Source organism: Lactuca virosa, chromosome 2, assembly GCF_052849685.1.
Source record: "Lactuca virosa cultivar CGN04683 chromosome 2, Lactuca_virosa_CGN04683_v6, whole genome shotgun sequence".
In the NCBI taxonomy this organism is placed as follows: Eukaryota; Viridiplantae; Streptophyta; class Magnoliopsida; order Asterales; family Asteraceae; genus Lactuca; species Lactuca virosa.
Genome location: NC_136427.1, coordinates 165,187,504 through 165,203,415, shown reverse-complemented (window position 1 = coordinate 165,203,415; position 15,912 = coordinate 165,187,504). Strand labels below are relative to the sequence as shown.

The 15,912-nt window shown below is 36.6% G+C and overlaps 1 protein-coding gene across 1 annotated transcript; it reads right to left on the bottom strand.

Annotated features, from left to right (window-relative positions):
* Positions 1–3,125: 3,125 nt before the first annotated feature.
* Positions 3,126–4,427, bottom strand: LOC145157944 (uncharacterized). The gene has a single exon (XM_079076917.1). The coding sequence runs from the start codon at positions 4,425–4,427 to the stop codon at positions 3,126–3,128; it is 1,302 nt and encodes a 433-aa protein (XP_078933043.1).
* Positions 4,428–15,912: the final 11,485 nt, after the last annotated feature.

Sequence of the window (15,912 nt, the reverse complement as noted above, 5' to 3'; positions counted from 1 at the left end):
TGTAGCATGCGAGAAGCATTGGGCTGAAGGATGATATTAGTGTTAATGATTAGATAGCTATTTTGAAACTTGTAATAGATAAAATGTAATTGACATTTCATGATTAAATAAAAGGTGTTTTATTTATGAGTAAAGTTACTATCTTGTGTCAATTGTTTACTATTGTTTCATTTTGCATGTTTTGACTTCTAGAATAATTATATTATTCAAACTGTCCACAGTCGATCATACTTTGGAAGTAGGTATTGAGGCAAGACTGTCATGAATTTGGCTTGTAGATTGTCTGAAGTGTTTTAGACATAGAAAATTTTTGCTACAACATTCATGAGTGCTCATAAGGTCTGAGTATTGGATTAAGCCCACGCTCACTTGAATCACTTCATGGAATTTATCACGAGTGATCGTGAGATGATAATATCATATAAGTCTTCAAACCAAGATATATGAGTTGTTGACTATGAGTTGGTTGTACATTAATAGTGCGAAAACGCATTAGTAACTTGGTGTTATAAAACGCACTGTTGTGTATGATTTAACGAATAGTTACTACAAGCATATAATGTCGAAGTTTTATCTTCCTTTTAATTCTTGGAGGATTAAAAGCGATATCTTGGGTCCCTCGATGATTTTTTTTGACATATGTGTCGGGCCCGGTTGGGACTAAATTGATGTATTCAATTAAGTTCTCTGTCAAACAAATCGGAAATCGAGAAACAAACTGTTGGACAATAAGTATGATATTGTTCCATGTATTTGTATGACTGATATCTTGAAGAACAGAGGATTATATGATTCCTTATCTAGAGGACGCGTCACTGACTGGGTCAGAGTTTGACAGCGGCTTTTAAGAGCTATGATTGGTAGTTGGTTGTTTAAGTCGTACTTGCAGTTATATTTATTAGACTTATCCAAGTGGGAGACTGTTGGATTAGGTGTCTAAGCCCATAACTATAATTGGTATGTACTTGACCAGAGAGTAGCATGGTCCTTTTGGGTTGCCTTCACCAATGCAATTTGATAGGACGGACTTTTGAGAATAAGGTTATTTTTGATTTGTTAATATATTACAAGTATAATATAATAATATGAAATCATAATATTTAATTAGCATTGATCAAGAATTAATTTGGAATTAATTTAGTGATCAAAAGAGACTAATTAAATATACGGGGACTGATTTGGTAAATCAATGATTCTTATAGTGTGGGCTAATGATCCATGGTTATTTAGAATGGGCTAAACCAACATGGATAGTCCATGGAGGTTTAACCCATGGAGCCTAAGTAATATGAAGAGTCATGGCACATTAGGGTTTGCATGGATGTAACTCTAGCACTTGTCACACTATAAAAGGAACTCCCTGGAGCTAAAATCGGTTCCAACATACATTCTTGGAGAGTGTAAACCGATTTTGTGCTAAGCAACTTTTCTCTCAAGCCTCCTTTTTCACTTGGTGTTTCTGACACATTAGAGGCATCACACTTGAGGTGCTAAAGCTTTTGAAGGCCAAGAACTACAAGTCCTACTAAGAGGTAAGATATCTAACTAGTTATATTTTTCAATCGTCAAATTGTATGCTAGTTAGGATGTGTGCTTCGGAAAATCAAATTTTCATGTATAATTAGAGAAAACATAGATCCAAAGCATCTAGGGTTGCATGTGCACCATAAGGTTGTTAGAGTGCTCAAAACCCTTTAGTCTCTAATTGCATAATGCGATGCCCTGATCTTGATTTTTCTTGCCTCCTTAGGGTCATCCGGTAGTACGCCATGGCGCAAGTAATCGACATATGGTTTAGTCCATTATGGTTTAGTCGATATTGTATTAACCCTTTGGTTATCAATACTTCTCTCCGGGAGCACTTCAATTAGCACTTTCTTTGTTAAGTGATCATAAGAAGTTGAGGCTAGCTTGTTAAGAGCATCCGCCTTTGCTTTCTTTCCCCGGGAGATTTGTTTTATGGAAAAACTTTTGAACGTGATGGTTAGACTTCGGACTGCATCTAGGTATTTCTGCATCCTTGAGTCTTTAGCCTCGTATGTTCCATTTATCTGGTTTGTGATATGTAGCGAATCACTGAGAGCTGGTAGTTGGTTTGCACCAACCTCTTTGGGTAGCCTCAGACCTGCTAGGAGTGCCTCGTACTTTGCCTCGTTAATGGATACTTGGAAGTCGAATCGCAGCAGGTAAGTGATCTCTTCGCCTTTGGGGATTTGAAGGATCAGGCCTGCGCCTGAGCCTTCTTACTTGCCGCGCCATCTGTGTATAACTTCCAAAGTTCCTTGCCGGCTTCAGGCGTTAATGGATCGTCTGAGATTATTGTCGGTACTCCCTTGATAGTATTTGAGATTTTGACCAGGAAGTCTGCAAGGGCCCGAGCCTCGATTCTAGTCCGGGGTGATAATGGATATCATGTTCACCTAACTCAATGGCCCACTTGGCCAGGCGCCCCGACTTTTCCGGCCTTAGTAGAACTTGATTTATTAGGTAACTAGTGAGAACATCCACCTTGTGAGCTTGAAAATATCTCCATAGCCGTCTGGCAGCATACACCAGGGCTAGGACCAGCTTCTCTAGGGCCGGGTAATTGACCTCTGGCCCTTGTAGGGCTCTACTAACAAAATGGATGGGTACCTTCTTGCCTTCCCTTTCCACCACCAACACAGAGGAGATAGCTTCTTCGGAAGCTGCTAAATACATCTGTAGTGTCTACCCTGGTAGCGGGCAGGCGAGAGCTGCTAGTTGGTGTAAGGCATATTTTAGTTGTTACAATGCCGCATCTACTTTTTCTGTCCATTTGAACTGCTTTTTGTCTAGGCATCCTTTGAGTGTTTGGTATGGAGGAAGCGTCTTTTCTGCAGATTTGGCAATGAATCTTCCCAATGTCGTCAACCTACCATTGATCTCCTGTACACCCTTGAGGTTTTCGGGAGTTGTCGACTCAAGGAACTCCTGTATTTTGGTGGGATTGGGCAGAATCCCTTCCTTGGATATCTGATACCCAAGGACTTCCCCCCCCCTCTACTCCAAAAGTACACTTAGTTGGGTTTAACTTCATCTATGCTTTAGATAGCGCTTTGAAAGTTTCCTCCACATCGTGGAGCAGTGTTTCTTCATTGCGGCTTTTAATTACCACGTCGTTGACGTAGACTTCGATATTCATAACAATTTGATCGGCGAATATCTTGTCCATTAGCCTTTAGTATGTAGCACCCGCATTTTTGAGTCCAAATGACATTTTCTGGTAGCAGAAAGTGCCCTTTCTCGGTGTGGAAGGCAATTTTCGCCTCATCCTTTCGTTTCATCTGTACCTGATGATAACCCTTGTACACGTCGAGGAAACATTTGAGCTGAAAACCTTCAAGTGATTGGACTTTCTGATCGATCTCTGGGAGAGGATAGCAATCCTTTGGACAGGCGTTATTAGGATCTGAGTAATCAATGCACATTCTCCATGATCCATTGGATTTCTTTACCATGAAAGGATTTGCTATCCATGATGGGAACATTAGTTCCCTGAGTATGCCGGCTTTCACCAGGTCGACCACTTCTGCGTTAATAGTTCTTTTCTGGTCCATCGCGTGACCCTTCTTCTGGTTAACATGGTTACTTCCAGGAGCGACATTGAGGATGTGCTCAATAACCTGTCGATCCACGCCTGTCAGATCTGTTGGTTTCCAGGTGAAAACGGTGGAATATTGCTTCAACAGTGCTATCAGTTGTTCCCTGGTCTCGTCTGATAAGTGAGTGCCAATTCGCACGCCTTGTTCTGGATATTCCATGTTTATTTGATGTTGTTCGGTGGAACCTCCCTCCTTTGACTTCTTTGGGGCTCGCACCAATTCGGGAGCGGCTATGATCTGGTGGCAATGTTGTGCCCTGGTGTTTGTGGCAAGGATCGTCGATGATCCCTGGCGCGTGCTGAATTTAACTATGCCATGAATCGTCGATGGCATGAGGTGTAGTAAGGAGATTGTCGACCTTACAAGTAGAATATTGTGTTCTGCTGGAAACCGGATCACAGAGAATTCGATTGTTCTTGTGATTCGGTCCCCCTCGTCGTGACTAACCAATGTTAAGGGCAACCGAATAGTGCCTAATGGCCACAGACTGTGACCGGTGAACCCTGCTAATGGTCCTCCGTTTGGGGGCCGTAGCCCCTCCTTCCACGCATCTGGTATTTGCCTAAAACAGTGCTCATAGAGTATATCAGAGCAACTACCATTGTCGATGTATATTCGATGGATTTTCATGTTACGAATGAATCCAAGTATGAGAAGTGGGTCTTGAGGGTCCCAGTTCAATGGTCTGAGATCTCTACTCCAAAAACTAATATTGAGTAGATTTGTCGAGAGTACCTCTATCTCGTCCTCCGCTTGATGAGTTATGTTTCTATTACGAGAACTAGAGATAGTAAGTACCTCCATGCCGTCATGCGGAGGTTCCTGCAGCATATCGGGATGCGATATCGCCGTATGAGGCGATGAACCATCCGATGACAGTTGTCGGAAACTGCTCTAGAGTACTGGCCTCGTAATCGGTGTGATCTGTGCCATGAGAACCTGGATTGGGGTCTTTGTTTTATACTTGCAGTGGTGTTCATTGGTTACCACTACCGCTATTTGAAACAGATCTTCTACTGCATACATAGATGTTGTTGGGCTTAGATCGCCATTTTGCGAAGAACCAATATCATTTATTGGCTGTATCACTCTGAGGATACGTCCGGATGGCACCAAATATTGTGGCATGCTCTACAGGGGTTAGGATGTCGGATGATGGGTCTATCCTAGAAGCTTTCCTAAGAACACAACACAGAAGAATCGTTAAAGGACATCCGGGTGTTCTCCCGAGATATCACTCCGACGATCAAGTTAGTTTTCTGAGAGGGGGAATTTAGGGTAAAATTCGTAAGGGAGAAGATGGATTCCTTCCTTGAGGCGGAAGAGATCCTTTTATACTTGTTACTAACAGATCGTGGGGACCTCGTCCAATGATTGTGAGACGTGGCCTCCTCTGACTGGGAGAATCACACACACGTTAACTAACTGCCTGGTGACGTCAGTTCTGGGCGTCACCTAAGCTTCTTGTCACGTCCTGATTGGTCGTGAGTGAATGAGAAGATCACGGGGAATATTATTTCCTCGTGGAGGGAAACAAACTGTCACCCTGGTGCTGGATTACTTAGGCCAAGGCCGGGCCTTGGCCAAGGTTCTGACGAGATAACGTCTCATTTGTAGGTTCCGTTACATTTAACGTGACCGTTCATGGTAACGTTAACAATATATATATATATATATATATATATATATATATATATATATATATATATATATATATATATATATATATATATATATATATATATATATATATATAGTAGGTGTGAGACCCATGTATTACATGGGTTAATTTATAAAAAAAAAGTCCACTCTAATAAATGAAGTTTTTTTTGCCACATGTCACACTCTCATTCAATTTGCCAAATGTCATTTTGTGGTTATTTTGAATTAATTTCTTTTTTCCACATGTCATTTTATGGGTTTTTCTATTTTAATAAATTCCACATAATACTTTAATGTAATAATTACAATAAATGTAGTAATGAATGAATATCAATTTCATTAATATACTTACCTTCTTATTTCAAAATTCCTAAATTAAAGCTCATTAGTTTATTTTGTTTATTTATTTAAATTTAAAAGATTAAAAAAATACATTTTAATAATTCATTATTTTTTTTATTTTCTTATAAATCCAAAGTTCTTAAATATTTAGACCTTCATATATATATATATATATATATATATATATATATATATATATATATATATATATATATATATATATATATATATATATATATATATATATATATATATTAAATTAACCCATGTAATACATGGATCTTACACCTAGTTAAATATAAAGGCTAAAATATTTAAGAATTTTGGATTTATAAGAAAATAAGAAAAATAATGATTTATTAAAATGGAAATGTTTTTTATCTTTTAAATTTAAACAAATAATTAAATAAAGAAAAGAAAGTAATGAGCTTTAATTTTGAGAATTTTGAAATGAAAAATTAAGTTTATTAGTGAAATTAATATCCATTTATTACTACATTTATTGCAATTATTACATTAAAATATTATGTGGAATTTAATACAATAGACAAACTCATAAAATAACATGTCGAAAAAAAATTAATTCAAAATAACCATAAAATGACATTTGGCAAATTGAATGAGAGTGTGACAAGTGGCAAAAAAAACATTCATTTATTAGCGAGTATATATATATATATATATATATATATATATATATATATATATATATATATATATATATATACTCGCTAATAAATGAATGTTTTTTTTGCCACTTGTCACACTCTCATTCAATTTGCCAAATGTCATTTTATGGTTATTTTGAATTAATTTTTTTTCGACATGTTATATATATATATATATATATATATATATATATATATATATATATATATATATATATATATATATATATATATATCAGTTGTAATCAGTTGGTGTCATAAGAACCATTAAGTATCAAAAGTTAAAAGACTATTGAGTGGTAGTTGTTAATTAGATGCTATTGAAAAGCTATGTAGGTTTAAATAGGTATTATGGAATCATTATTATAAAGAAATATGAAAAGACATGGAAGTTTCAAATGATTGTGGTGATAAAAAAAATGTCACATTTATAAGTATAATATGATATGTTAAACTGTCTACACGAACTAGTTATAGAACACTTAGTAACTTGTGTGTTCCTCTTACCAAACCTCAGACTTTGCTTTGCTTTTTTACTTTTTAATTAGACAAAACTGTAAAAATGGTCCTTGTGGTATTTTTTTTTTAAGTTTTGTCCAAACCTCAGACTTTTTTGGATTGGTGGTCCTTTTGGTCTAGTTTCGATGCGTATTTGGTCCCTCGGTAAACTGAAATGACTGTAAACTTCGAGAAAAATACATATCATAAGGACCATTTTTGCAATTTTGTCTTTTAATTAGGTTGGTTGTATTGGAATGAATGAGATCATGTTATCTCGTTTAAAATCACAATTTACATATTTTGCCCATTGAATTTCCATCTTGCACATTATTTACCCCCGTTTCTATTTTCTTCATTTATGTGATACTTTTTCAAAATCTACATTTATCCCTTCCAATTTCCTACTTTGAATTTATTGGGATTTTCTTTATTCCATTTTCATTTCAATATTTTCAACGATACGACAATAAAGTCCCAATATTTTCAACGATATGACAATAAAGTCCTAAACTTTATTTTTTTGATAGTAAAGTCCTAATTACCGGCAGTTTTTGACATACTTACCTTTTTTTGCCGGTTAGCCAGTAATTATGACTTTATTGTCAAAAAAATAAAGTTTAGGAGTTTCTTGTCAAATCATGAATTAAGACTATACTGTCAAAAAATAAAGGTTAAGACTTTCTTGTCAAATCGTTGAAAATATTGGGACTTTAGTGTATATATCCCTTTTTTGTTAGAAATTTAATGGTACGATAGTGTTTAAGCATAAGAGTTACTAGAACCTGCTCTGGTAAGCTAGATCCTATTGAAATCATTAACGTTTGCCTCTTGTTAAATAGCTTTTTTTAATCTCAACAAACCAACATCGAAAAAATAGAGATAATCAAGAAAGAAAGAAAGAACCAGTGTTGTGTTGACTTTTTATAGTAATAAAAATGGAGAACTAAGAAACTGGAAAAGATAAACCGACATTATTACCCCTTCACCACAGTCACACCCTTTTTACTAGGTGTGTGTTGTTTGTGTTTGTACAATCTGTCCCATATTTTCAATTCAAGATTTGACGGCGAACCAAGAAGAAAACTTTACAAGTTTTCTCACCCTCTTTTCTCTCTCTCTCTCTCTCTCTCACACACACACACATTTGCATATGTTTCCCCTGATCGTGATTGTAGCATGGTAAAGATGATGATGATAAGAAAAACAGTGGCGTTGTCGTGAAAGTCACAATTAAAAGTTCTTGGGCAACAAATTGGGTCTCATGAGGCTGATAAGTTTATTTGTTTCTATGGAAACCAAGAATATAAACTAAATCCCAATATTTTCAACGATTTGACAAGAAAGTCAAATTTTTTTTTTACAGAGAAGTCCTAATTACCGGCTAACCGGAAAAAGGGTAAGTGTGTCAAAAACTGCCGATAGTTAGGACTTTACTATAAAAAAAATTGTCAAACCATTGAAAATATTGGGGCTCTAGTATATATATCCCTTTTAAATGAATTTAAATGTCAAATAAATTCCTGTAATACATCATTTTTTCATAATGATCACAGTTGAGGAATTTTAACTATTATACTTATATATAACATTTAATAGTTCATTTGTAACATCGTGATGTCAAGTTAATTTCAATATCAACCCTATGTTTGAATATTTTTGCATTTTGACCCTTGGGTTTGAGGAAGGTTGCTAGATTAGCCCATAGCGGCAATATAGTAATTTTAAGCAGGATTCATACGCTGAGCGTATGTTGTGTACGCTAGTCGTACTTAGGCATGCCCTAGCACGTTGGGCGTACACCTTGTATGCGGGGCATAAGTGAAGAAAGTGCAAACCCTAATTTTTTGGGTTTGTTCCATATATAAACACCATTATAGCCTCATTTCTCATTACTTCATCAGCTTTCCTCTATGATAAACGATCCCAAGCAAACCCTAAGTAAGAAGAGTGCATTTTGAGACATTGGAGTGTTTTGGAGGTATTCTTGAAGGAGAAGAAGGTGGTGAGAAGATCTTGGAGCTTGGAAGCATCTTGGATCTGAGATTATCTTCTTGTTAGCAACCTCCAGGAGGTATAAAGTTCACAACTTGATCACTCCATTTTGTAGATCTAGACATTTCTTTCTTTAAAACACTTTTTGTCCCAAATATGGTGATTCTTGAGCATGGCATGTTCTTGACCCAATAAGTCGTCCTTTCAGACCTTAGGAGGGGTCTTAAGTCATAAAAATGTGGTCTTGTTGGTTAGTTTTGCTCCATGTATGCTATAAAAGATCTTAAGGCATTAAGATGTTGACATTTTGTGTATTAAGCACTTAATGGGCATGCAAAGTCATAAAGTTGGAAACTTTATGACTCTTGAGGGTATTTTGGCTTTGGATCAGAATTTAGACGTGAAAATTTGAAGTATTAAGCTGTTAATGTGGAAAGGGCTGAAAAGGGCGCGTACGTTGGGCGTACCAAGTGGTACGCTGCGCATACGTGGTCAGCGTCCCATAGTCTGGTTAACCATCGAATATGCCCCAGGTACAGAGGAGTTCACCCAATGTTCTCGGCTACGTCGACTCGGTCGGGTTGGCTCGGCTATGTGTTGAACTGACTTCTGACCGTTGACCAAGTTTGACCAAGGGCATTTTGGGGAATATATTATTAATGGATAATGTTTTTGTTGGGTTTAAGTATACTACAACATCCTATGGTGCATATACAACCCAAAATGATTTGGATCTATGTTTTCTATAACTATAATTACAATATTGTTTCCAAAGCATTAAGCCTACAACTAGCAAACATTTGACATAAACAACATAAAATACTAGTTAGGAGTTTACCTCTTTATGTAGCTTGTAGAACTTGTTGTATTTGGCCTTTAAGAACTTGGCACCCCAAGTGTGATGCCTCAAACAGTTCACAACACACTTAGGACAAAGGATGACTTTTGAGAGAGAATGTCTTGCACAAAATCGGCTCAATGAACTCTTAGAACACTAGGGTGCCGATTTGGTGATTTAGGGACTCCTTTTATAGTGTGACACAACTAGGGTTACAACCAAGCAAACCCTAATGCTCCATCACCTTTCATATTACTTAGGCTCCATGGGTTAAACCTTCATGGACTATCCATGGACCACCATATTGGTTTAGCCCATCCTAAATAATAATTGGCCCACACTATAAGAATCATTGATTTACCAAATCAACCTCCATAAATTTAATTAGTCTCTTTTGATCACTAATTAATTCCAAATTAATTCTTGATCAATACTAATTAAATAATATGATTTAATATTAATATATTAGAACTTATAATATATTAATAAATCATAAATAACCTCTTCTCAAAAGTCCATCCTATCAAATTGTCCTGGTGATATGCAACCCGAAATGGACCATGCTACACTCGGGTCAAGTACATACTAATTATAGTTATGAGCTTAGACACCTAATCCAACAGTCTCCCACTTGGATAAGTCTAATAACTATATTGCAAGTACGACTCCAAAACCCGACTAGCAATCGTAGCTCTCAAAAGCCGTTGTCGAACTCTGAACAAATCAAATGACGCGTCCATTAGATAAGGGATCATAAATTCCTCCATTCGAGATATCGTATGAACTGAGACATGGATTATAATCATTCTCTCTGTTCATGTGTTGTTTCCGGATTTCCGATTTATGACGACCGACTAATTGAACAAATCAAATCAGTCCAGCCTTGGTCAAGCACTTAGGGTTATCATCACTAAATCATCGAGGGGCCCACATATATCGTTTTTATCCCTCCAAGGGTAAAAGGAATGGATAAACTTCGACTCAAACGCTTGCTTTTAATTACTCATCAAATCACACACAACGATATGTTTTATGACACCAAGTTACTGGTGTGTGTAGATATGTCAATGTGCAACCGACTTGTAAATTACAACTCACATGTCTTGGTTTCAAGAATATAAGATATTATCGTATGATGATCACTCGTGATAAAATCCATGAAGTGATACAAATGAGCGTGGGTTGAATCCAATACTCAAATCTTATTACAGTAGTACTCATGAGTACTGAAGAAAACTTGTACTATGTCTAACACCTTAGACAATCCTACAGACCCATTCATGATAGTGTTGCCGCAATACCTACTTCCAAAGTATGATCGACTGTGAATGGTTTGAATAACCTAGTTATTCGGGAAGTCAAAACATGCAAAGTGAAACAAAAGAATAATATTAATCCTATATGGCCCCAAAACTTTTGAGTGTAAATAAAATACATTTTATCTAATCGACATATTTATTACTCATTATTCATTGTATAATGTTTCGAATAATCAACTTAATACTTGAATTAAAACAATAGTTATCACATGCTCCAAGCATGCACATTATGTTTGCCTATGGTCCTTTCTTTGTGAAATAGATCAATTGACAACATTTCAATGATGCTCATTTCACAATTCCAAATCCTTATGATAAATGTAAAAATACCAAATTATTTCCATTTACTGAAATCTGTTAGATTCTAAACTTGTATGCAAAGATCATCTTGTAATGACTATGCACAAAAGTCATAGAGACTTGGAAACAGACATTACAAAGTATTCCAATGGAGAGCAATTCCATGGAAACGAAGTCTCAAATTCAAAGTACATTCCTTTGAACATCCTTCTTGCATTAAATTTTCTAATCTTACACAGATTTAAAGAATAACTTCCACTTATGGAAATATTTCCATATTCCTATTTTGACTATTACTTCTGAACAAGAGTTACCTCTTCTCAGACTATGTCAATATGGTCCTTCCATAATTCAGAATACACTTCCAACTGTCCATAAGTAACCAATCTTTGGTAAACCTCATATTGTCCTCGACAATTGCTTAACCATTTTAGTCATATCTTGTTCTAGTCCCTTTTTGCCTCTTAATACCCTTGGCATTTGGAAAATTAGAACAGATTAATATTATAGCATATGTAATCAATCCTATACCTGAAGCATATGGGATACGATAGATAATGTTTCACATAAAGACATGATACTTTACCAGTCTCTTGCTATAACATTTCCATATATATAATTTCCTTATGTTGAATCATTTCAACATAACATTCACATATGTCCATGACTAAATTCCATTAAAATCTCAATCTAAGCTTTTAGATTCGAAATGAAGTATGTATTCCTCTCCCTTAATTATAGCAAAACAACTTTTCAAACCCTGCAACTTTGCGAATTGAAACTTTTGTTTTCTATAATTAGCATTGCTAACTCGCAACTCTTAACATAATAACTGTGCTCCCACTAGCATAATAAGTACATTCTTATTAGCATAACACTTATGCACCCACTAGCTTTGACATGTACCCATAAATCAGCTGGACTTCTAGAAATCAATACTTATTGACTACCTTACCAAAGTTCAGATTTTTGACACGAGATGCTTTGATAACACTTTATCTAGGCTTCTCAAACTCATACACCTTTCCTTAGATAGCTCACATGTGTGTCTAAACAATTTTAGAACTTACAACAATAAATCTCAACTGTTTAGATCTTTTGCCATTTCTCACAATTCGAACTATGAAGAGGGATGCCGTAATCATAATCGAATTTGAGAATGCAAATATCACAATTGCTAACTATTTAAAATCTACTTAGTGAAAGCATTTCTTCACAATCATTTTCATGAATTGGATATAAACCTTATGACACTTAGATTTTATGGTGTATGTGTTCCTATCCATGTGAATTTGTCATAACCATAATCACAAGACAAGGTTAGTGACAAATCCAAACTCATATGGACTGAAACTGTTAAATCTGAATTTCTTGCCACCTAGCAGCACAAGGGCCTACCATTGCTTCCAAGTTGTTATGTAAGCAACTAAGAACTCATAGTGATGAGTCTAATTGTGTTGCGTCTTGGGCTTTATGTTTTGTATCCGGATTGGGCCTGTCCATCCGTGATTATCTGATAGGGTTATACTATAAATATGCATGCATGTATGTGTTAGAGTTTGTTGATTATTACGTTCATTATTTTGTAACCCTAAACACCTCTATAGTGGAAGTTCTTAATCGAGCTCTTCTAAGGTGTTGAAGTTTTAATCATTCGACATATTCAAAGCCATTCTTGTGTTCTTGATTACGTTCTTAATTGTTTGCTTGCATAGAATCTAACGATCCTAAAAGAACTTTGTTCTAACAATTGGTATCAGAGCAGGAGACTGTGTGATCGATACACATTCCTTCTGTATTCAAAACTCCTTAGGGTTTCTGCTTTTATCGTACAAATAGAAGCCGTCTTCTTCATATCGACGAAAACTCTGTTTCAGATAAAACCCTAATCCCAAGTTTACAGGTTTGATTCTAGCAGCTCACCATGTCTCACGAAGATTCGCAAAGAAATCCCATCAACATCTCAAACAACATTGGATCAACAACCAGGATACCCATACTCTACACTCAAGACTATGAAGTATGGGCGCATCACTTTGAAGACTACGTGGTTGGATCTGAAGATAATGGCTATCTCATATGGGAAGCTATCACACTTGGGCCGTTTGTTCATTCAGGAATGAACACGACAGTTAAGTCCCAAAAGGAATATAACAAGCTGGTGGCGGATGTAGAGAAGATGCCACAGGATGAGAAAGACAAGTTGCTGTGTAACGTGAAGGCCATGAGAATGATCAGATTCGCCTTGCAATCTGACACTTTTCGATTGGTTGGATCATGCACGATGGCCAAAGAAATCCGGGATAGGTTGAAAGAACTTTATTCAACTGATGAAGATCTGGAACACTCCATTCAAACCTTGCTGCTGTCAGAATTTGGAGTTTTCGAACAGAAACTAGAAGAAAAACTCATACAAACTTTCGATCGGTTCAGTCATCTCCTAAGTAAGATGATCGAGCATGAAATAGAAAGAAAGTTGATCGAGCAGAAGGTGGCCTTCATGAACGGCCTGAGACCAGAATGGATGGCTGTGGTTTCAACCGTGAAAGCGCATGAACAGTTTAAATCTTACTCGCTAGCGAAACTTATGGGAATACTTAAGTCCCATGAGAGTGTAGTAACCAAAGAAGCGAAGGTAGTTTCAGGTGTGGGATCGTTAGCGCTTGTCTCAAAAGGAAAAAGCATTGCAGAAGAAGAAGAAGAGTCTGATATGTCTGAGTGTGATCTTACAAGCGAAGAGTATGCTATGATGGTCACCAATCCAAAGAAGTTTGCACGAAGAAAATTTCCTGTCAACAAGAACCGAAACTGGCAAGGAAGTTACAGTTCTGAGAAGGTGAAGGACGAAGCGAAGGTCTCTTCTCAAAAGGATGAAGACAAGAAGGAGAGCAAACTTGCAGGAGACTCTGGGTTCGACTGCAACTACTGTCACGGCAAGAACCACTTTGCCAAAGATTGTATGCTAAGGAAAATGGTTGAGAAAGAGATGGTGAAGATGATGAAGCGTACTATATGCGCAAGTTGGAAGAGATCAAGAAAATGAAGGCTACTAATAGTTCTATGAATGCCTTAATTGTGCAGGAAAATGCAGATAAAGATGAGTTCGGTGGCGTTGAAGTTTGGTCAACCGACTCTGAAGATAAAGAGGTGAGAAAGCCCATTCATGGAAAGGCTTATGTGGCAAAGGAAGTAGGTTCGGCTGGAAGGTGTTTAATTGTCACAGCTGGTTCATCAACCGAAAGCGCAAGTGAGGAACCGAACCTGACTGAGGACAAGTGTTTTGCGGCCAAGCCTGTGAGTGAGAAGATCAACGACTGCGATCGGTTGATCAAAAAGGTACAATCCATCCTTGAATCACTTAAAGTTCCAATAACAGATTACGAAGAAGAATTAAATGAATTAAAATTTAAATTTTCTAACTTAAGTGGTAGTCTCATGCAAACTCGCTTAGCGAATTCTAACCTAACTGAACAACTCAGCAGGGTGTCTTCAAAAAGTGAGGAGAGAAGGATGTGGATTGAGCTGAAGGAGGCGGAGTTAATTAGGGCTAGGGATGAAAGTATTTATTTGCAAAGAGACAATTTAAAGTTTTTAAAACAAAGGAATGTTTTTTGTTTAATTGCTAAGCGTTTATACTTTAATATTGCTCAATTGCATTTAAGTTGTGAGATAGGAAAGAAGATTCATAAGATGATGTTACCCTTCCTTGAATTTAAGGAGGATGAGGTCATAGCAGAATGTGAATCAGTAGTATCATCAGAAGAGACATCCATGTCTTACAAAATAGGACTGGACAAGATAGAAACCTTCATTGATTCTAAGGAACACAAATGTATGCTCAAAAATATTTTAGATGAAAATGATAGGTTAAAAATTAAGTCTGAAACTATTCAATCCTTTGACTCGTCAAATGCCAAATTAACTTCAGAAAATAAAATGAACTTAGATAATACGTCTGAATTTGATGAGGAAAGTGAGATGAGTGAAATCTCAGTAGAAGACGAAGTTGATTGCTCTGAGTTCATGAAGAGTGAAACCGAGAAAGAGAAACCCCTCATTTCTGAAAATTCGGTTGAATTCGCTCGCTTGTCGAAAGAAAAGCCACAGAAACTCAAGGAAAAAGCTATGGTCTATCAAAAGGTTCAAACTGTGTCGAATCAGGTATATGCAGTTACAGGGGTCACTGCTAAACAAACGGCAGAATTAAAGATCTTGGTCGACATAGACAATGCTGAAGGATATGATGATTATTTCTGGTCTGCCCCTATTGACAACGCAGACGAAACTGTAGGCTTATCTGAGCAAACTTCATGGAGGGTTAAAGGAAGATATGTTGCTAAACCCATCAACAAACCCTCAAGTTTCGACAAACCAAGCACAAGCGGAACTAAAGAAATCCCTGAAGAACCTATGACAGAACCAACTGTTCCAACAAATACAACCGAAATTAAAAAGGAGAAGCCAAAGGCTAGCTTCAATATCCACAAATCACAGAAGGAGTTAGCTGAACATAAACGCTTAAGAAATCAAAGATACGCAAAGAATCTGAATGAGCAAAAACGTCACTGGAAATCTCAAAATACCAACTACGTACCTCCTAAGAAAGAATCAACAGATAAAGGAAAGGAAAAACTGAAAGGAAAAGAAAACTTCAGCCCAAATTCCTA